Below are 24119 nucleotides of genomic sequence, written 5' to 3' on the forward strand. Positions count from 1 at the left end.
TGATATTATTCTATATATATTCTTCTTCTTCTTCTTCTTCTTATTATTATTATTATTATTGCAGTGAGATCCAGAGCTCTAATGCAAAATAACCTACAAGGTCCTGTTCCCACTGTTTAACTATTACATATTACATATTAAAATATATATATATGTGGGTTCACTGATAGTTTTGGATGATAAATAAAACTGCGCTGTTTTGACTCCAGACCTTCCATATATTTGACAACACAGACTCCAGACCTTGACTCCAGACCTTCCATATATTTGACAACACAGAAGAAGTCCTAAGGAGCGGCTTCATTTAGATGCATTTGTGTTTCCTAGTTCATAGTAGTGACTGAATATTGTATAGTAGCTTGCAAAGGTTTAGGCACCTCTAATATAAATGTTTGTTACTGTGAGCCAAACGAGTACAAGATGACCTGATTCCCAAAATTCATAAAAGTTAAGCATGAAACATTTCTTTAAAATTTAAGGCAATAGTGTTTTTGGGACTATGATGGCCATGGCCTCAGTGTGCACCTTTTAAAGTAGTCCATACTGGATTTTGAGGAGTGTTTAGGATCATTATCCTGCTGTAGAAGCCATTCTCTTTTCATCAGCTTCTATACAGATGGGGTGGTGATTGTCATCAGAATTGTCTGGTTTTAAATCATTCTTCCCTCTGCCAGGGAAATGTCCCCTGTGCCACTGGCTGCAACACAAGCCCAAAGCAAAATCAATCCACCCCTGTGCTTAACAGTTGGAGAGGTGTTGTTTTCTCCAAACATATATTTGCTTAACAGATCTAAAATTGTTTGACTGATTGGTTTTCTTATTCTTCCTGATCTCACATGGTCTGTACCATTCATTATTAACTGCAATTACTTAATTCCATCACAAGCTGAAATAAAAATGCTTTGCTATCTTTGTTTTGTAGGAATAAATTAGTAAATAAATAATAATTAAGTTATAATAAATAAATTGTAATTTATTTTTCAGACGCTTCTTAGTCCATGGCTGCTAATTCCTGGCCTTTCCCAATGATGATGCTGAAAAAGCCATAGGCCTTGCTTTAAAATGATACAAAACAACAATAATAATAAACTAATACTAACTTTAATAAAATGTATTAAAATTAATGTACAAACCTTGCTTAACATGTTTAAATGAATGTTACATCTTTAACTGTAGGCCTTCTGGGGATCAGTTCATCTTCTACTCACCTAACTATTCACAGTAACAGACATTTTGATCTTTGGTGCCAATATTTTTGCATGCCACTGTATTTGATGTACTAAGTAATATGTTTTAGCATTAATAATTGATTAATAATACTAATGCTTGAGAGGTTCACCCAGAAGGGATCCATTTCATACTAGAAATCAATGACAGACACTGCAGCCTCCTGAAATAGAATACTGCAGTAGATTGCAATTCCTGCACGACGGACAGATGGGACAGGCAGACTTTTCTTTTTTCAAACTTTTGGTCTATCCATAAGTTAGATTATTCAGATGTAACATTTGTCCTAAGCCATTTGACGGCACCCCGAAATCGATATGATGTCTCCGAAGGGCCTTTAAATGCAGGGAAATAACCTTGTCCTTCATGCCAGGGCTAGCTACCTTCCCCCATAAAAAGAAAGCACTCTAACTCATCTGCCGGTCCATTGTTACGGGTCAGCATGTTCTTGATTTATGACCTCTCCTGGTACATTTTTTATTGTCCACATAGCAGTCCTGTTTCATGTTCCCTGCTGGCGTGGCATCATGGGGGAAAAATGACAGCTGTGAAACTGTCACTCTTAGCAAGGAAATTGCTAAATTTCTGCCATTCACACACTCAAATGTTTGCTCAAGTGCTAATAAGCGAACGTCCCTGGCACGGCAGCTCCTGGAGGGCCACATGGAATGGATTTATCCCAACCCTGACTGAGTTATGGTGCTTTTGCACCAGTTGCAGGTGTGCCTGGCGTCTGTCCGAGTACATAAAGTGCGTTACTGCAGGCCAAATCGCCCCCTACGTGAGTCATACAGATTCTCCCTGGCTTGGCGAATGTTACACCATGCCGAATTGCTGTGGTAATGAATGATGCCAGAGAAGTTTCTCCTTTACGGGCACAATTAAGAGTAATGAAGTCGTGTTCTGCATGGTAAATGCCCGTGTGATTGATGTCCTGCTGGCAATTAACTGAATTACTTTCACTTCCGCCCAAGGCCTGAGGTGAGAGCCTCGGGGTTGCCACAGCGATAGTAATTACCAATAGCTATCTACGTGCGGGTCACTGGTTGCTGTGCGCTGATGGCACCTGATGTAAATGGCCTGTGCCACAGTGTCTTTCACAGCCACTGTATTAAACACCGGCTCAGATGTCATGTTCGAACACAATAAGCCAATTAGACTGTCACTGAGAACTCTTTTTCATTCACTGATACAGCTACCCACCTCGGGTATACATAACAAGCGGCGTGACGCGAAAATAGAACTTCCCAAATCATTTATTAGAACCTTTAAATAGATGAAAATATTATCAGAACAATCTCCATGTAGAAGCATATGCATATATTCAGTTTACATTGTGCCGACATCCCGCTTTTCTGTATTGCAGTTCTATATTGCCAAGACAGGAGAAGCAGTCCCAAGTCCATGTGTTTGCCTCATGAGGTCTGCAGGGTGCAGTTCATTGGACCAACCACCTGCTATGTCAGAATCACAGTTATGTGCACGTTTAGGTGATCTTTTAAAGAAAGACAGGTATGTGTGACAAGACCTTTTTCACATGGTAAAGCCTTTACAGACAGAAATACATACTTCTAAATGTCATGTCTAAAGAACATGTTGAAAGAACTCATCTAAAGAACTTATTTACTTGAAAGTAGAGCTTTTATCAGAAATGAAACGACAACATGATTCAGTTCCACCAGGCACGAGTTAAATAAACGAATAGCAGAGTTGATATATGTGAATATATTTGCACTACAGCAACTAAAGGCGTGCACGGCGTCTCGATTCTGTATCTATGAAGCTTACATGAATGGTGCCGGTGTTCGTCATCCGTTCGATTCTTGAACAAAGCAGTGCGAGGAGGCATGGCTGTTTCCTTTGTGTAATCATTTAAAACAGTGGTTCCCAGTCCTGGTCATGGATTACCCCTGTCCTGCACATTTTAGCTTCTAGTTCTGCTGTAACACATCTGATCCAACTCATTAGCTAACAGGAAATCCCTTATTAAGTTGAAGTGGGTGTCAGAGGAGGAAAGCACACATCTGTGGTGGACAGGGTTAGTGCTGGGCAATATGCCGGTATACTATAATTCTGTGTTCACAGTAGCACTGGACAACTGGTCATAAGAAATAGTTGTTGCAGTTCAAAGCTGATTTATACTTTGGCAAAGATGCACATAAGCATATCTGAAGAAGAGCTTTGCCGGTAAGCAGCAGGGGCTGCCGAATCTTAAATGCATGACTTTTTAAAAGAAGATTTCATCTGAAGTAAATGGCATTTTTATAAGACAAGGTTCAATTCTAAAGTAGGCGCTCATTAATATCAAGCATGGTGTTACAAACCACGGGCCGGATTCACAAAAGTGTCTTAAGAAAGAAATTCTTCTTAGATGTGCTTTTTAAAATACTGGATTAATAGTTATTCTAAAACAATTATCTTCGGGATAACTTTTGTCTTATGAAAGAATGTTAGAATAATTGAAATTCTTAAAAAATACATTCTTAAATATGTAACTATAATTTAAATATAGTTCAGAAGGTCAGTCTCTAAAATGATCAGCTAGCTGAATTACTAAAATTAATGTTTAATTTAACCAGATTCAAATTTGAGATTTTCTTAAAGTACTTTTTGTTACTACATAAGGAAAATAAGGGCTTTCCAGTGTCACGTCACATTTTCCAAGAATGTTTTTCCCTGTTGGCAACTCCCAGTTCAAACGCCTAGTTTGAGTCCGTTTTCCTTCATTTTGCTCCATTTGCATCATTTATGATAAGCTGTAAAACGCAGCATGAAAGGCAATGTTACAAAAAGCTACTTTTAAAAAAGGAAATAATTAAGACATTCTCAATAGAATATCTGAGACCTTATTTGGAGAATGGCATTTAAGAACATTGAGCCCCATTCACCAATTTCTTCCAAAGAATTTTTAAAACTTTGTTCTTGACAAAAGTCCAACCAAAACGTCTACATCAGATTCATAATGTGTTTTTAAAGCACAGAACTCTTCACAGCTCTGCTCTTATAATGACAATTGTCAAATTGAACAAATATCAAGTAAGACAAAATGTCTTCTTAAGAACTGTTGGTGAATGAGGCCCGTTATTATGAACTTCAGAAATTAGGAAAGCTTTTGTAAATCCGGCCCCAGCTTTTCTCAGCTTGGCAGCGTGAGGTAGCATGATATCGACCTCCAGGCCAGTGAAACAGTGCCTGTGGTTGATATCAATGGTAGCAGTATGTAACACTGCTTATCTACAGTAGATTAACTAACTAGAATATGCTATCCTAAGCTTATTAACTAAATTAGTAGCACATACTGTGACTCCATTTACAATTGTCACTTCATCCATCTGGAATATCACAATTATATTCGGATAAGGTCAAACCACATATCAATGCAAGTGTAAACACCCTCAAAATGCATTTAAAACAGGAGGTGGTTTACGTCATGGCATTTGACTACCAAAACTACAGTAATAACTGCTGCACAACAATCGATTTTGCATATTCCGTCCCACGTAACAATCAGACTTCAGTCTAACTGGAGATGCATTTGTCCACCAAGTGTAAATGCATGTGGCTAAAATCTTATCAGGATACAGTCTAGAGACTAGTCACATGAAGTGACCAGGTGTAAACGGGATCTCTGTCTATAACAATGAGGTGATGGTTACAGCTTGAAGCTTACAGTGCTTGAGAATACTGCATTTGGAGTGCTGGTTTGTTCGGAAAACGTTCCCCTCTGAAGCGAAGCATAGAAAAAAGTAAGGAATGCATTTCTGTCTCTCAGTTAGAAATGAACACATTGCTTGGCTCACAGTGGCTACAGAGTGGCCGGGGTTTCAAAAATCTTCATACATATTTAAATATCTAATTAAAGCCAAAGAATATTGTTTTATTGTATTAACTGCCAGAGAGGGCATGCTCTCCCATGCCTTTGTAGCCATCTTCTTTGACTAGCTCGGCTGAAACATGCTAGGAGCGACTGCTGGAATGGCTTCAAACATGCCAAAGGACATTTCTGCCCAATTCTTTCATTGAATTCAACAAATACTTGGCAATTTTTGTGTTTTCACTATCCAAGTAAGCGTAGCTTTCAGAGGCACACAGAGTGCCTCGTCAAAAATCTCAACTATGTTTCATGCAAATCTGCTAAGCTGTGCAGCAAGCAAATGCTGTTTGGCTATCTAGAAATGTTGGGGAGCAAGGAGATCCAAACAATGCATAGAAAATGCACAAGAATTTTCTATCCAATATAGTCATTTCCAATTCCCACCCACTTGAGACTCCCCTTATCTACTACTAGTGGTATGAGGGTCAAGGCTAGCATGTGCTTCCTCTGAGTCACAAGTCTCCAAGCCAACCAACCTCATATTTTCGTCACATCACTGGATGGCTGAATACGGCTGGGAGAGAATACTAACGGCCAAATCTAACACATTAGCTAGCAACTAGCGTACTGGCTAGCATCACGCTAAATGATGGAAGAGAGTTCTGCTAAAAAAAAAAACCTGGCCAGCTTGAGCTGGTTAACCAAGGTTAGTTGTATGTTTTCAGATGAGTGTAATTGTCTAGACGGTCTACCAGCGCAAACTACCTGACCAGCATGACCAGCCCTACCTTGCTTACCCACATAGGGCATGTTTTTGCTGGGGTCCAGCTCAGATCATCTAAAGCCAGTTAGCAGCAAAAGTTGGCCTTGAGATAGATTTTTCAGTAGAGAGGAAGGGTAATGCTTTTGGATGCACAGTTAAAAATACCGAAACATGCAAGAAATAAGAGGTTTCCTTTCGGTTGTCAGTAAAGTGTAGGTCTTTACTTTAAAAGAAGCCAAAACAGTCCAGTCAACAGAAGCTATATGAGGTTTGGAAGATGTTCTTTTGGCATAGAGATTTTAAATACTCACCCTGAGCCTGTGATACTGATCTGGTTATTTTATCAGCGTATTTGGAAAAATATTGTGGTATTGACTTTTATTGATACCAGCGAGCAATACCTAGGGACACTCCAGGACCAGGTGCGAGAACCACTGAGTTAAAAGAAGCACAGTATAGTCCAGTCTAAGTATATATTAAAATCTTGCTTTATTACGAGCTCTGGCTTCCTGCAGCCTTTCTGCTCGTCTCTCCGAGTCTTGAGTCCATGGTTACAAGTCAGCAGTGCCTTGGCTCATGCCTTAGCGGTCCGCGTTCATCCGACGCAGTTTGGCAGGCAGATTGTCCTCTGGCCGGCTGCCGACTGCAGGCAGGGGTTTGAGATTTGGCCCTGGAATGGGCGGAGGCAGCGGAGTCAGTCTGTGGTGTTCTAGTTCTTCCGTTGACTGGGTGTGCGCCTCTGAACCCATCTTTAGAGGCTTCAGCTGGAGCTGTTGGTTTCCCCCTGGTTCCTCTGGGCTGGCAAAGGAGCCTAGGCGCTGGACCCTCAGGGGCAGGTCACCTGTGCTGGAGGCTTTCTCGATGGCCTGCTGTGTTGCTGGCCCACTGCTAGCTTTTAGGGCATCTTTGCCATTTCTGGAGCTCATGCGCTGGAGCTTGCTGGGCAGCCTAGAGATGGACTCCTCTTGCGGGACGGCATCCAGAGAGAAGATGCGCTCCCTACGACTGGTTCTGGGATCACCTGGGGTAGGGGTGAGTGGGGGAGCTGGGGAAGGCAGGCAGGATGTGTCCTCTTGTTCTTTGACACTGTAGGGTGGTGTGGGAACCTCAAAGGTGCTGTGGAACTGCGAGTAGTCAACCCGGAAGAAGCCTTCCTCCAGAGACATTACAGGTAGGAAGCGGTGACCCCACAGAACCTCGTCCTCAGTGTAAGACGTACGGGCCTGGCAGGTCATACCTTTAAGGAATAGAGAGCGAGAAGTCAGTCAGGGGCACAAACTTACTTTTAATGTTCTTTGTTTCTTTTTATATTTAATTTTATTTACCATGAACATAAAATACTATATGGACAGTACTGGGACACATCTCTTAATCATTAAATGCAGTCCCGTTGCCACAAGTGTATAAAATCAAGCATCTAGTCTTCACAAACATTAGTGAAAGAATGTGTGGTTTTTAAGAGCTCACTGAATCCCTCTGTGGTACTGTAATAGGATGCCACTCTAACCAACTTTTTGAAGTTTCTTCTTACCTAGACATTTCAATATTAACTGAGTGGTAGTATATGTTTCTATTATTTATTGGTTGCACTTCTTCATAAACAGAACAGTAACTGCCTTCAAGACTGATAGACTTTATATGCTGATATACTTTATGTACACAAGCATTATGTTTGGAATTGCTGATTTTACCTTCACAACATATTAATAGCTATTGAGGATCTTATTTGTACCACAGAACACTTCTATCACTTGTTTACACTATACAGTAAATTATTTTACAAGTGTCAAAACGTTGTTAAAATCTGATCAATTTAAAACATGCAGACAGTAAAGCACTGCTTTCAGCTTTTAGTTCAACTATATTTATCCTTGTTTTTTCAAAATGGCTGGACATGAATCATTTAGAGCCCTGATCCGTTTGTTTATCCAGTAATCTCAGTAGGACGCTAACCTGTGGTTTCTACAATGCCCTCTAGAATCACAACGATCTCGAACTGCTCGCTCATGAGAGAGCGCTGGGAGAGGTCGAAGAAAGGGCTCTTGGGATTTATCTCGTGGCAGATGGTGAGAGGAGAGACAAGGAAGAGCTGATCAGCGCCCGTCCCGAAGCCTACGTCTAACTCCCTCTGGTCCAGAGGCAGAAACTCACCCTCAGGAGTCTGACGAGACTAGAGACAGAGAGAAATTCAGAGAGTAAGGCAGAAACAGAGTGAGAGAGTTTCTACAGCACAGTAATACAGAGAAATTGCCCTCCATATATGGAGAAAAGAGTGGGCTGATTATGCAGCCTGAAAGATTTGTGACATCTTCTCACAACCTGAGGCACAACCAGAGAAGCATAGCATCATTTTATTATTATTAAGAAATGAAAAAAAGCATAACCGTTTTTTCTGTTGGTCTACACTTCTGTTTTATTGGATAAACAATACACAACCATTTATAAACTGTAGAAACTGGGTTTTTAAATCCATTAAAACCAATAAAATGCAGATATTTTAGTGCAGCAGCTCAGCATTACCTAAACATTCTACCCTTCTGGAGTTCAATAAAGACATTCAAATATCAGTTTACAATATTAGGACAAAAATAAACATTATTTTTAGCAGTTATTGGAGAAGTGGTTATGATTCCAATATAATCATGCAATTAAATATCTCTCATCTATTACTGCTATGCTTGACACAAGAGAGTTTTAATAGATTATGCCATGTTATAATGGGATCAATCATTGGTGTAATTTCTGAGGGGCTTGGAGGGAATTTTAACCCCATACACACACTGAGGATTAAACTAGCACTAATCAATGCTACATAAGACAGCACTAATAGGCATTAACAGATATTAACACAGGCACATACAGTATATACATAGATAGACATACTTGCTTCTGTTTTCAGTCACTGTGATGTGTCAGCATATCCTCCATATTGGAAAGGTCAAGGTCTACTTAAAAATGCACGTGTATTGAGAGCTTCTCATGCTGTTATGTCAAAGTCAAATATAACTCGCTGATTGCTTTAACTGATTTTACCTAATTTACTTTGTTATAATTGTCTTACATTTCCGAAATTCTTTCTTGCTAATCATTTGCGCTCTATTTGTGTATGTGAACTGTCAAAATGCAAGTAGTTTTACTTGTGAAATGGTCAATAAAACATATGTATCTTGTTCACATTTGGGTGATTCTTCCGCTAGAGGAATCTTAATGTCCCCAAGTTATAAATTCATGTTATAAATACTTCATTACAAAATAAACAGCAAATAAACAAATGATTAAATATATTATTAATTGCTCCACACAAAAAACAATGCACTAATATCATTATGATTTTCATTTTCTCTAAGAAAATTATAAAAAGTGATCTATTTTTTAGAAAAATCCCAATGTGTGTTTTTATTATTATTTAAAACACACAATATATTTAAGTTTATTTAAATAATAATAATAATAATAATTCTGTATTTATATGTGTTTAAAGTGCATTTCAACAAACCCGCAACAAAATTTATACCCGAAAAAGTGAAACTTGTCATTAACACAACAAATCATTACCAACACAAGTTTTGTGTTGTGATGGAAATGACATCTGGTGATGGTAATGACAAGTTTTCAGTTCCACCATCAGATTAATTCAATTGTTTAGAAATTCAAGTGAAATCCAAAAACTATGCAAAGCTAAACTTCCTGAATTTCACAGTTTTTCAGTCGATATAGTCAGAAGACATCAGTAGAGAGTTCTAGAGAATACAAAAGAAAAGTAAACCTTTGGCAAATATTTAACAGAAAAAAAACTTAAGTTGGACTCCTTAGTGGTCTAATGGGCTACCACTATTTCCTGGGGGTCACTAGTTCCTGAGCTGTGAGGCTTTGCCATCAGCTTCTGGAGTCCAAGAGAGCACAACTGGCCGTGCTCTCTCCCCTCGTCACTCTTAAGCAACGTGGGCCGGCAAAGGCATCTGTTGGCTGGTGCAGTGAACCGTGTTGGCTGCCCAGCAGTGTAAAGTCCTTACCCTCATAGTGTCTGGAGCATTGCTGGTTCATGGGGGGCTTCGAATGGGTGAGTTAATTGGCAGTAACAAAAATTATTTTTTAAAAAAGGTCATTTTATTTATTTCATTAAGTTCATTAGGCTGTCGAGAGTGCTCTTCACCAGTAATATCTGAGAGAACATCAGTACATTATGTCATTATTTAGTACATGTTCAGCTTCTTAAAATGTTTCTGTAACATATTCAGAATAAAAAAAAAAACTGCAATAGACTGCTTAGGCACTTCCTCTCTCGAAATGTCTGATCAGTGCCAATCATACTGATAACTGCTAAAGGTACAAAAACCCAGTGTGGCAAATTCTGTTCTCTCTTCTTCCGAAAGTACACATCTAGTGATTCTCAGTGAAAGCACATAAGTAAAAGCATAGTGCTGATTTCACTACACTCTTCTGGAGTGATAAATAAACTCCAAATGTGCAGACAGATATATTACCGTTCATGTTCCAGAGAAGCGTGAAAGTCGTTTGCCTCAGCAACTGCTCACGAGCAAGCTTGTCTGATTTTGTTAATTAACTGTACAGATGTCAAATCCATGTTGCATGCTGAAATACTACACGTTCTCTAATTTGGATTTGAGCTAGCAACATCCCGCCTTTGACATCTGCGTTCCAGACATGCTGATGGACTACTTCTAATTCCAACACAGTAACAGCAATGCCTAATAAATTAGACAGGCTTATGAAAAGCAACATATCCTCCCTGTCAGGCAGAAATGCCTAATCCCCAAACAGGCAACCTTACACTAGAAGGTCAAAAGAAACTTTTTTAAAAATACATTTTTTATGGAAGTCAATGTAAAAAGATTTCATTCCAGGTCATTTTGGAGCATTTCTATTGACCAATTTCTCATGAAAGTTGTATACAATTAAAAAGGATAACTGCCAGATTCACAAATCAAAAAGTATTATAAGGACATTTTTAATATGTCCTTATAATACTTTTTTTAAAATATTGTATTTTATACAATATTTCGTGGAACTAAGTAGAGCTAGTTGGGGGTCACGAGTTCCCAGGCTGTGACGCTGTGACACATTTTAATGGAAAAAATGGAAGTCAATACAAATGGAATTTCATCCATGTTGTTTTGGTGCATTTTAACTGGTCCATTTATCATGAAATGTTGATACAATGAAAAAGCATATCTGCCAGATTAACATTATATCAAAAAGTCAACAACAAACAATTTTAAAAATGTTTCACAGTCAAGCTTGAGTTTAGCATTATGTAAACCTTTTTAATATGTTAATATGTAAAACAATAAAATATAAAAAGTGAAACTAACACCTTTTGTGCATGTAATAACCACCATCAGTCCATTAAAATCTCAATTGGCATGTTCTGGGTAGTAGGCCGGTAGTATTTCTTACATTTTTTTACATCAACTTTTTACCCCCTCTTGAATCAATGGGTGGAGCTACATTAATGTTGGCTGAATTGCTAAATATATATTTTTGCAGCTTGATTTCTATATATGAGATTATGGTATGTCTTGAAACTTTAATAAAAAAAAAGGGTAAAATAAGTTTTTTCGATGCTATGGGCTCTTTAAGCTTGCCAACAGGAGTGAAACTGTCAATCAAATCTAGCATTGTGTAAGCATGCAATTATTTGTTAAAAATACACTAAACACACTTTATACACTGTTCCTGCCATCAGCCTGCAGGACCCCGTTTACAGCCCACGTACAGCACCAGAATCATCGGTGCCGGATTGCATAACCACTCACGGGTAACCATGACCAACACTCCCTGGGATCTGCTGTGTGCTGCTTTCTAACTCTATGCACTAGAGTTACTCTTCTATAGAATTACAGAGAGTTTAGTACAGTTAAAGTGTGAGAGTATGCATCGGTTCATTTGTTAATTCCAATGTGTATCCCCTTGACTTTGAATGAGCATAAGGGACTGGCTGGAGAGTGGGTTAGAGCTGGCCGCCTGTGCTGGCGGCTCCAGATGGTGAACAGACTGAGCTCCGCTCATGGTGGTGTACCCGGAGCAAAGGGGTGCGACTTTTCACTGGGTAGACACAGTACCCACACGTCAGCCTTAGTGTGATACTGCCAGTGCACACACTTACCTCATACATGCTCGTACCAATGCGTAAGCATGCTCGCACACTTACACACAAGCATTTTTTTTCCATGAAAGATTGCACCAGAACCAGAAACCCATAAATATTACAACGTCCACTGAGGAATAAAGAGATGTCAGCCGTTGGAGCTACCGAACATAGAGAGAGTTCTGATTATTACTGCTGGAATGATTGAGTTCCTGTGGTTCTACGCCTGCAAATTAAAGTTAAAGCCCTGTTTCCTTGACAAAAACACATTATTTGCCAAAAGAAATCAGTTCATTTCCCTTCATTTCTGTGTACTGCACCATTATTGGACCATTCTTCTGTAGAGATAAGAGAAGCTGAACACGAATGGCTGTCCACAGCCTGGCTGGCACATTCTTCTTTTGTGTTCCTTTGAAGGGAAAGCCCATGATAGGGAATTGAGACAGCCCCCAAGGTTTTTGGTTCCCAGCAGTTGGGAGGTGATTTGAAGAGAACAGCAGCTTTGGGAGGGCAATCTTTAGCTGCAATGCCAATGTTTAGGCCCGCGGTCCACCGATCCCCCTTGCAAAGTCTCAGGTGATGTTTAATAATGACAGCGTTGGAGGCGCTTGTCTGTCTGATCCAACACCCAGGAGATGCAGCATTAAAGCCCTGCTATTCTAACCATGAAGCTCCTGTCTTCACGCTACATCCATCTGCTTTCTTCACATATCCAGGAGCACACACACTGTGTTTGTTTTTTTTATGCTGTTATGCTGGATGTGCAGTCATACATTCAATAAACAAGAATTCAAATGAAGTGTTAAAAGTAGAAATATTTATATAACATTAATACAGTTACACCATTAAAAATAAAGGTGCTTCATAGGGTTCTTTGAGCGATGCCACAGAAGAACCATTTTGGTTCCATAAAGAACCAATTTTATAAACTAAATGTGTGGGAAGAACCTTTTAAAGGTTTATAGACATAGATATACATATAGAATATTTCTCACTAATTTAAAGGTTCTATGATTCTTTGGAACTGAAACCAAAACTGGTTCTTCTATGGCATCACTCAAAGAACCCTTTTTAGCACCTTTTAAGGCCGTCACCATTTTTAAGAGTGTTGATTTTGTGTTCAACTAACTATTTCCACTATTTGCTACTTTATTAAAACAAAAAGCTTGTTGTTAGAAAGATATTTCTTTTACACTGAACATTTTGAACACTGAATTATTTATTTACACTGTATGTAGGATTCAGAACATTTCTGGCCTAAAGAATGCAAGAACACACAGTGTCACTAATGCAAAGCACCAAAAGCTATTCGAGTACCAACAACGTTCCCTTTGTGTAGAATCTTTAGCCAGCTAAACATGAGTGAGTGAGTAAGAAATACACACTTAATGACTTGTAAGGTCCTAAGACCGAAAAGAATTGTCACCTGTAGACTGGGATTTTTGCCACTGCTGGTAGACCCATATAACCGTACGCTTTGAAACACCTGCAGATTCAGTTACTTCCTTCACACTTAGCACACCCAAATGCCATCACTTCTTTTTGCCAATCATTACCATCTGCTCTGTGGCCCATTTTCTATACAATCTAACCAGACATTCACTACACTGTACCACCTCTTCTCAATCTACGAAGCCCGTTGCACACTCCGCAGGTATTTTATAGCCCAAGCCCACCCTCGTTCATCTGCAGGAGCCTAAAGTTACCACCATCTTAAACACGCAAGGTGATTTTTTTAATACAGGGAGCTTTATAAAACCCACATACACCATACTGTAACCTAACTAATTTACTATTATTACTATTATAGATTTATGTGTTTTGTGGTTAACCCCTTAATGCACAAAGGCTTATTACACACTAAGACATATTACTCAGTAGCTACAGGGACTTGTAGGGGCTGATCTTTGGTAGTAGACGTATGTGATAACACTATCGGCCCTGCCGGCGGGCTATAGACTGTTTAAGGCATTAAACTGTTACAAGTCATTTTAAGTTTTATTGGATGAACCATTATTTTATAAGTCTGCAATCTATAGAAACAAGGCTACTAAACCTGGAACTTATCTAATGAGTATAATTATGGGTGTCTAAGCAGAAAACCATCAAGCTGTGAGATTCAATTTGAAGAACTTTTCATGAAGCTTGAAGTTCAAAAGGAGAGCTGGTGACTGAACTGGTGACTGGTGTTCAACTCCAATTACTAGACATTAATACTTGTTCATCTTTTCTAGTTTGGCTGGAAGTTACTTTGTCAGCTTCAGCATTATTTTGTGTGGTATTTGTGGTTATTGCACAACTAAACTCTTAAGAACAAAGGTTTCTGAAAGGTTCTTGGCTTGGATGTCCAAGAAAAACCATGAATTTATAAACAATTGTTTTGTTTTGTGGAGGTATTCCAACTTTCTTTAGGTCTACGAACATTCAGTTCTTCAGAGCACTGACATAGGTTCATATATATCTCCAACAAAAATGCTAGAGATGAAACTGCCTCATCTGGAGAAGTGAAGTTTTTACTGATTGACTGATTGACTAATTAAGCTCTGGAGCTATGGGGCTTTAACTAAACCAAGGGTCTAATCTGAGACATGTGCACTTTGTTTTCACCTCCGTTTTAGTTTTGCCAGTGTAAGTGTTGTAGTGAGGGTGTAAATCTCCGAGGCGGGACAGAGTGCTTACTCTGCACACTGATGTGAGTGTGCTGCTGAGAGATGTGCTGCTGCTGTGGAGGCTTGTCCACTGGACATTTTCTCTATCTACTGCTCTGTGTTGGAGCGCACCAGATGGGGAGAGAGAGAGAAAGAGAGAGAGAGAGAGAGAGAGAGAGAAAGAGAGAGAGAGAGAAAGAGAAGAGAGAGATGCATAAGGAAAAGTGGAAAAGAGTCAGTGAAGTCAGCCATCCGTCACCTGGCCTTTCCGCAATGCGCCTGCTCACATCCACCACTGCTCTCAGCACGAGGAGAGACATCGACTGTCAATCAATTTCTCCTTTTCTCAAACCCTGGAGTACAACACCTACCTTCCCAACCCCCTCTCACTCTACACTGACACACACACAAATCTTGAGTGTTCTAGTCCTTCTAGCTGTGATCAAGTGTGCCCTTCATGTCTTCTCCCCTTGCGCTCTCCTCTTCTGTTCCTCTAATCCCGTCTCGCCTCGCTTTCCCTCGCTCTCCGGCTCTAACTTCGTCTTGCTCGCCGCCGAAAAGATGATTAGGAAGCCACCAAAGTATATCACAGAGAATATCCCAGCCCAAACTGGCACTGCCGCCTTCTGATAAAAAAATAAAGAAGCGAAAAGGATCTTAGCGAGGTTTGCTATCAGATAAAACTGAGGGTGTTCGTGCAGCAGCTCGGTCTCATAGAAAATTAATCTGAGGGCATAGCAGAAGAGAAAGGCCGGAAGCGGCGCTAAATAAAACAGGCAATTAATCCAACTGCGAAAATTGCAAATAGTGTACAAGCTTATTTTAACTGCTCCTTTATACACTAAAGTTTTAGAACACTCCTGATTTCCTTCCAGTTTTTACTCACATTTAGGTCCAGTGAATAACGTCAATGTGAATAACGGTTCCTTAAATGGTCACTGGACACTGAGTTCCCACCAGGAGTAAAAGAAAGGATCATATTGCCCCATTCTTAAATCCTTACACTGGATACCAGTATGCTACAGAATAGGTACTAAGGTGCTATTACTGGTCTGTAAATGTCCTAATGGTGTAGGAACCAGCATATTTATCTGATGTGCTGCAGCGATATCAGCCTAGAAGAACTCTGAAGCAGTGTTTAGCTATCATGCTGCTGTGCTGTTAAATGCTATTAAACCAGCTGACAGAGGGCATTAGAAGAGCCCTGACATCAGACTCTTTTAAATCCACGCTGAGGAGGTTCTGCTCAACTTACAACACTTCTATCCTGCAAAGGCACTTTTTATTTTTATGTATAATTTTCTACTTATATATAATTTTATATATAATTTTTCTAAATATATATAATTTTATTTTTGTACATATGTACATTTTCCCTTTTTCTCACAATTAGGTACTGCTAATTAACCCACCTGTATGTAACTCCCCCTTGGACTAGCAATGCTCCCAACACTAGGGGAGTAAGAACTTAACACGTCTCCTTTAGATACATATGAAGTCAGCCACCGCCTCTTCTAAAACCGCCACCAATGCAATATCGCCACGCAGCTGACACGCTCGGAGGAAAGCACTGGCTAATAAACGCCAGTGCCGGCCTACATCAACAAGAGTGAAGAAAGTGCCATCTACCCACCCGGTGGCTAGCTGTGCTCACTCAGACTATGGATGCTGATGGCAAAGCGGCATGGCTCGGGATTTAAACTTGTGAGCCCCGGGCCTATTTTTCTGTATTTATGTAAAGCACTTTGAATGGCCACTTTATATGAAAGGTGCTATGCATAAAATCTTGCCCTGCTTTGCCCCACATGGTACAAAGGACAGTTTAGTGTCATTGTCATTGGCTAACAACTTACAGCTGGTCTGTAGCAATGAAAGTACATTAAACTTGATGCAAATAATGTACAATTTACAAACCCTTTGTATGTTTCATTATAAGAGCTGTATAAGGTATAAGAACAGGCCGTGCTACTGCACTCTCTTCCATGGTATCTGGTAGCATCTGGACTTCTATGACGTGTGAGAGACAGTGTTGATTTTTAATGTTTAGTTTACATGCAAAGATTTGTGGCAGACAGTGGTCCATTTTGAGTTGTGTTTAAACCCTGGCTACTAGATAGCAGTGTCGCACTGTGTCTATTGATCCTACTGTTCTAACCGAGTTAAAAAATTGCACGGTGGGTGACTTGACGGCTTAGTGGTCAGCACATTTGTCTCTCAGCACTGGGATCTTGGTAGGGACGCCATATGAGGGTAATATAAGAGTGAGAACAGGTTTTGGCAGAATTGTTCGATTCTAGGTTTAGGGTTCAAGTCCCTATCTGGGTGCCATGTTCTCTTCTGTGTCCGAAAAACATGGCCATCAGGTGAACTGGTTACTCTAAATTGTCCTGGTGTGTCTAAATGAGTGCGTATGTATGCCCAGCTATGGATTGGCACTCTGTCCAGGGTAAACCCCCCTTGTGCTCGATACAGTTCTCCAGGTGAAGAGTCATTTCTGGGTTCAGATTACGCTGTGCGCAATTGGCTGCTGCTTCTTGGTGGTGTGTGTGGTGTGTGTAAAGTTGAGTAGTGAGTGTAAAAGATTGTGAAGAGATGATTATAAAGCGTCCTTGGGTATTAGAAAAGGCGCTTTATGAGTGTAACTTTCTTGTATTTAATACAGATGATGCTGTGTTTTTTTATACTGTGTTTTCCTGAAATGTCCTAAAAAAAACTATATATCGCAGTATTTTGAATCATAACTCCTGTATTGTGACACGTATTGTACCGCCAGGTTCTTGCCAATACATTGCCCTAATTGCTATCAATGCCTAGAAAAAGACAGTTTGCAAAGGAAGACAGATTGACCTTGCAAGACTCTTAATAGTGTCTGTCCTTCTTTTAGAGAAATGACAGATTTAGCCTTACAGAGTGCGGTGAGTACAGATTCCTATTCCATCAAAAAGACTCTTAGAAACTACAGACAACTGAAGAGGCCTGGTGCAGGAAGATGTCTGGTGCAGCAAAATGTCTGGCAGCTCAAAAGACAACACTTGTAGCTTCTACTTGTAGTTCTATGAAGAAATGCTTGGAGCTGCAGGAGGAAAGTATGAAAAGCAGGCTTGTCTGGGGCCATGCAACGCTGCCAGTGGACAAAAAAATTGGGTGTGATCTCAAACTTTTGACCGGTAGTGTATTTTGAATGCCACGTTAAGCTTCTATGGTCTGTATTCAAGAAGAGAATCAGTGAGAATGCAACAAAACTAATCAACAAAATCAAATGTAGCGTGTGTTTGTGCTTCAGGCCATGTAAAGAGTGCGAGTGACCTTGGGCAGAGAGCTTTATGCAGTATTGCGTCTCTTTCTCCCTGTCACTCAGCCTCTCCCTCGCTGTCTCTCCAGGCTGTTTTCAAAGGTGTAATGATCCACTCCCATGGCTTTTAAACCACCGCCCTCCAGCATTCTCTGACAGCTAGAGAAGCAAGAACAGAGATGATATCTGTGCAGCGTCTGAGATGTACGGACAGTAATGCGAGGCTTCTCCGAGGAAACGGATGCCTGGAATGAGACAGTCGCTGCTTTATCCGTGTCCTTAGGGAGTCAGCGCGGGCACTCAGGAAACGAGCGACTCTTCCTAAACTTCCTAAACTCAGATTAGTATAATCCAATTGGATGGCAATCATGCACCGTTTAACCTTGTAGTCAACCGTGAGCTCTGTTTAAGATCAATAAAGGTGGCCTCCCAGTATCCGTTTCTGCCCAGCGGTGAGCTCACTGAAATCACTGCAGAGAGCTTCAGGACACACACTGTTATAATCTTTTTCTTCTTTGCAGTCAGCTGCAGATTCGGAAAATCACTGGACACTCCCGAATTTAATGTGTGACGTCCACAAGTATGTCCAGGAGTACCACTACGGCTGTATTATGGCCTGCTATTACGCAGACTGATAGCTTTCTTCTTTCAAAAGGTTTTCAAATTTGCATAATTCAGTCGTTAAAATGTAAACCATTCATTCAGAGTGATCTGATGTGAAATGGTTAACTGTAGAAACATATACTGGCTCTGATCTCTTTACAGTGGTGGTGATTAGAAGGTCTAAATGCTTGCAACCAGATTAGGAATTGGGGGGGGGTTAGTCTGATTCTAAGAGCCTGTGACTTACAGGAGAAAATGTTAAAATATTACACTTTTATTATTTCTAGAATATTTGATTACTTCTACTTACAAAAAATGGTTCGGTTCGCCCTGAAAACAGGTGGGAACTGTAATTGTGAGCGGTGACTCCAAGGTGGGAGTGAAACATCATGTAGCATTTCTAAGAAAGATCTAGCTGCCAGACACACAAAAAAGGAAAATAAAGGCTGGAGAGAGAAAGAAAAGGGCGACAGTATGTCACCCAAGTTTTTTAGAAAGAGAGGAGGGTGTAGTCTATGAGAGGTGAGACTTAGCCTTTTAGCTCTCTGTCCACAGTGAGATCTGCTGACGTCAGCTATTCACTCTCTTTACACACAATTTAGAGGGTTTACATTTCACTCCTCTTTTAGCTGGCATTTAACCAATGTGAGCAAAGGTTTTAGAAGCTATTCGTCCCTTCGTTAGTTGTCCCTTGTGACGTCCACTGAAATTTATGAAGGGTATTTTGTTTGTTTGTTTTTTTTTGGAAATACAAAGTTACAACCCTTTCATGTAATACCGGTCTGTATAATACAGCACATTTCTCAATGATGCTCCATTTTTTGAATAACTGGATTTTCCATTAACCCCTTAATGCAAAAAAGACATATAAAACACTAGGGTGTATTATTCAGTAACTTCAGGGACTTCTGTGCAAACTGGTTTGGCTATTCTTTGGTAATAGAAGTCTGCAATAACACTCACAATTCTCCCATACATACCGTTAAAGCCAGGTAACAAGTGCATTGTGTAAAGACACAACTGTACCATGTACTGGATATCTTAAACATTTGGCCCATTACTGCAAATTCAAACATATTATTTTATTTTATTTTATGTTATTTTATCGTATCGTGATAATTTTTTTTATTGTGATAACAATATGTTTTTCTAAGCATATGGAGGAGACTGTTAGTGCTTAATAAACACTGATCAGCTACAGGTTTCATTACTAACAGTATAATTAGACTGGGTTAATTAAGTGAAGTGCAGCAGATTTTGAATAAATCACTGTACTCCGTACGGGAGAATAGTAGTATAAGGATCTGTCGCTACTGATGTTTTAGTCTGTGATTTACATTTATTGTGATAAATAACGTGTATTGCAAAAAAGTCTTTAAATATTGTGATATAGTATTTTTATCATATCGCTCAGCCCTATCCAAACATTCTGTGGATTTCTGTAATATATTGATTAGGTGAGTAACTGTAAGATACAGAAGATCGATTCTGTACTTATTTAAAACACAGTCCTCATTGATCGTTACAAGCCTAATAAATATTCAGAGAGAGTTCAGCAAGGTTTTTTAGTAAAGGCTATAGTTCTGTAAAGGACCATGGTAACTCAAAGAACCATTTGAACGCTTAAATTATTCTCTGACAAATGTAATAGTTCTTCAAATACAAAGGAACCCACATGGCATCAAAAAGGGTTCCAATATGTTATGGGTCAAAAACAAAAGCTTTTTCAGCACTATCTAGAACTCTTTCTGCATAAGCGCATTCAAATGGTCACCTTTTACAATGGAGTTCTTCTGATGGAGGCTCTGTTTCCTTAGCAATGGTCCCATTAGAGAGCTCTCCATATTCATAGCATGACATACATCTGGTAGTCTACATACAGGTGAACACATGTCTAGAACTACATTCTCTTTTACATTTGTGGTATCTGTCCCTTTTTTGAGTGCGAGCCCATTACTTCACAGCGTAACTGCAGTGTGATCAAAGGAGCGACTTTCCAGAAAGGATCTTTTCCACTGTAGACAGGAACGAATTATTAACCAGGCTACTGGGGCCAGTTGCCCAGGGGCATCTGACTGCCCAAGGCTGGGGATCTGCACGCTGCACGTTAAGCTGCACAAACAAAAAAAAAATGAGATGAATGACTTGCCCTTGAATATGTACTGACTAAATAAATGAAATAAAGGCTTCTCAGTTTCTAACCGGCAGCTCCTGCTAACAGCAAGTAAGCAAGCAAGCAATTTAACCAACCAACAACCAATTGAAAAGGCTCAATTTGTGGCCCTTAAAAAGGACATTCATTTAAAATTCATGAAAAAGAACATACATTTTAAAGGGTCCATATCATAGAAAACTGACAGCATTAAACCATACCATTTACTCCCCATCTATGGACATTAAGCAGTAAAAACAGCATGTCGTTTTTGTAATGTCACAAAATCCAGCACACCGAAAACACCTGTCTGTCTGACCTACAAGCCCAACCCATTCTCCTTGAAGTTATAAGGGGTGCTGCAATTTGCTTCTTGTACCAGGCATGGGACAAGTTTTACAGTTCAGCCAATCACAACATCTAAAAGTCTGTTTAAATCTGGCAATGGGAAAGAAATTACACCTGGATGTGTTGCAGGTGTTGCAAGATCGCAGGAATGTTTTTACTGGACTTTATGAAGATTTATGAAATAATTTTAATTTTCATATGTAGTTTTATCACATCCCGATTTGTTTCACTTTTCATGACATGATATGTTGATAATATGCTGAAATTAGGGATGCACAACTGAAACTGGAGGATTTTTCTGTGGCACCAATGCTATCTGCAGTGAACCAGTTCATTGATTTCATTCTGGCAAATCTGTTTCAGCTATGTTTTCCTTCCTTGTCAGTTTGATCCAGTATAAATTAAATAATATCCATCAGATTGTGACTTTGAATAACAGTTAGAACTGGAAGTGTCAGATTGTTTATGTGTTCACTCAGCGCTGCGCTTTTCAAGTCCAGTCATGGCAACCCACCGCCCTGCACAGTTCCAACTACTCCCTGCCCCGATCCAGCTCGTTAACTGATGATCAGCCCTTCATGAGCTGGATCAAGCGTGTTAGGGCTGAAGCTGTGACTTAAAAAACTACTAATTAATCCCAAGCAATGTGAGATTCAGGTTCTTAAAGGAAGAGGCTAATGGATTGTTAATGGATCATGACACTCATGTAACATCACACTGGGTGAGCTTTTTATAGATTAAATATGATAAGGCCATGTGTAGTCATGTGAGCCAATTCAGAGCATATGTTCATTTCTGGTCACTTCATAGACGTCTTCAATAGCTACTTTTACTTTAAGCTGAGTGCTGAAATGCTGAGAACATTTGGTGGTGAAAAGGCTCTCCTGGGGACATGAATGTACCCTCCTGAAACTGGTTTAGCTTACTTTTGGTGGTTCTGCTAGTGTACCAGCATGACCAACTTGACCAAGCTAGTCAACCAGTATTGCCAGTTGGACGATCAGCTTGTTTAGGTTGGTCATGCTGGTACAAGCAAGACCATCAAGCTCAAATGAAGATCAATAGCTAAGCTGGTCAAACAGCTTAACCGAACTGGTTGTCCAGCCTGATGTTGCAAGTCCACCAGTATGACCAGCCTAATGTTTCTGGTCCAACATCATGACCAGTCTAACTACGATGGTCGTCCAGTATGGCCAATTCGACCAAACTGACCAAACTAGTCAACCAGTATTGCCAGTTTGACAACCAGTGTGTTTAGGTTGGTCGTGCTCAAATGAAGATCCAGAGCTAAGATGGTCAAACAGCCTAACCAATGTGTGTTTTCACTTGGATGACCACCTTTTCAACCACCTTGACCATTAAAGACCAGCTTAGGCCATCTGAAACAAGCTCCCGGCAAACGCTGGTGATTTCCAAGCTGGACTTGAGCTGGACAAGAGTCATGTACTTTTGCAGGTCCATTGCCTGGAGTAATGTAGAAAATGTAGAGTGTGCAGTGGGACCTGCACGACCCCTCACTCTGTGTAGGGGTCTACTGATGCCTATTTGCGTTTTATGACAAATTGGTCAGCTCGTGGGTTCACTACTACGCTTTTTCTAGTCCCACAATAACGCACGTGGTTTCTGGTCTCTCGGTAGATGAGCATGTAGCCTACCTTGATGAGTTTGCACCTGATCTGCGCCGACACCATGTGGCTGTTCCTCAGGTTGCCCACGCGGAACATGAGGCACAGCTTGCCGTCCCGCTGCGAGATGACCGCGTCCTGGCTGAACATGAGCGTCTCGGCGCGCTTCTTGGGCTGCGACATCTTGATGAACATGCAGCCGATGAGGAAGGCGTCCACGATGGAGCCCAGCAGCGACTGGAAGAGGAAGAGGATGATGCCCTCGGGGCACTTCTCGGTGATGTAGCGGTAACCGTAGCCGATGGTGGCCTCGGTCTCGATGAAGAAGAGGAAGGCCGACGGGAAGTTGTACACGTTGGCCACGCACGGCGTGTACGAGTCGTCGTGGACGCGGCCGAGGTCGCCCCTGATGTAGGCTATCACCCACCACATGGAGGCCATGATCAGCCAGGCCACCGTGTAGGTGAGCAGGAAGATGAGCAAGTTCCAGCGCCACTTGAGGTCCACCAGCGTGGTGAAGAGGTCGGACAGGTAGCGGCTGGTCTCTCCGCCCAGGTTGCCGTGCTGCACGTTGCAGCGGCCGTTCTTCTCCACGAAGCGCTGGCGCTTCCTCTTGGCCGGCGCCGGGAAAGAGCAGTCGCCGCCGGTGTTGGTGTTGACCACCTGGTAGTCGTCGCCGAATTTCCGTCGGATGGCGGACATGGTCAGTTAGCTGCGGTGGCGGCGGGATAGCGTGCGCAAGAGTGGTGCTGAAGTTTACCGCGGGACGCCCCCTTTACGCACGGCATGGGTCACGCGCGTCTCGGCTGGGCTGAGCGATCACGAAGCACTTTGCAGTTCCCAAGAAGTGCCTCAGAACAGAAATCCATAGATGATGAGACTGAACACGAGGACTGTCCAGGAGCTGTCCAAGCGTCAGGAGCCTTTTCAGTCCAGAACTTCAAAGCGCATCTTCTTGATCAGCCAGAGTCCTTCAGAGTCCTCCTAGTCTCTCTGTCTGTCCTTTCTCAAAGTGGTCTAACTCTGAGAGGTTAAACAGAGACAGTTACTCTATTGCACGAATGAGCTTCTTCTCTTTGTCTCCATCTCCCTCTCAGCCCTTGTCCCCAGTCTGGTGTCCCGTCCAAGTGTTGGCACCCGAAGGCTCCCAGCCTGTAGTAGTAATGACTAACCCACTACAAAACACGGACAAACTGCGGCACTTGTGCTTGTGATGAGCCCACGTTGAGCAGAGGGGGAGGATGCGCGAGAGCCCGTGCGTGCGCGCGCGCGCGCCTACAAACCAATCGCCTATCTCCGGAGCGAATGGGATTTAGTGGAGAATGGGGTCGAGGAACTGAAGTGTAGTGTTGCCATCTGCTGTTCAGAGATGGTACTTCACCTCAGAGCTGGAGAATTCAGCACATGTTCAGGGAGTCTGAGGCTTCTCCATGGGACCAAAATTGGTTCTTCTATGGCTTCGTTGACTTTTACGAGTGTGGATGCTGTGTTCCGCAGATACAAGACAAGGGAGCAGGGAGGGCCTTGCTTAAGGGCCC

The 24119-nt window shown here is 41.1% G+C and overlaps 1 protein-coding gene across 1 annotated transcript; it reads right to left on the reverse strand.

Moving 5' to 3' along the window:
• Positions 1 to 2465: 2465 nt before the first annotated feature.
• On the reverse strand, positions 2466 to 23794 carry kcnj19b (potassium inwardly rectifying channel subfamily J member 19b). Its single transcript, XM_072666887.1, has 3 exons — positions 22612 to 23794; positions 7758 to 7974; positions 2466 to 7041 (listed from the first exon to the last, which is right to left on the reverse strand). The coding sequence occupies exons 1-3, from the start codon at positions 23281 to 23283 to the stop codon at positions 6386 to 6388; spliced, it is 1545 nt and encodes a 514-aa protein (XP_072522988.1). The 5' UTR covers positions 23284 to 23794; the 3' UTR covers positions 2466 to 6385.
• Between the last annotated feature and the right edge of the window lie 325 nt (positions 23795 to 24119).

The sequence above is a fragment of the Salminus brasiliensis genome, chromosome 22, assembly GCF_030463535.1.
Source record: "Salminus brasiliensis chromosome 22, fSalBra1.hap2, whole genome shotgun sequence".
NCBI classification, from domain to species: domain Eukaryota; kingdom Metazoa; phylum Chordata; class Actinopteri; order Characiformes; family Bryconidae; genus Salminus; species Salminus brasiliensis.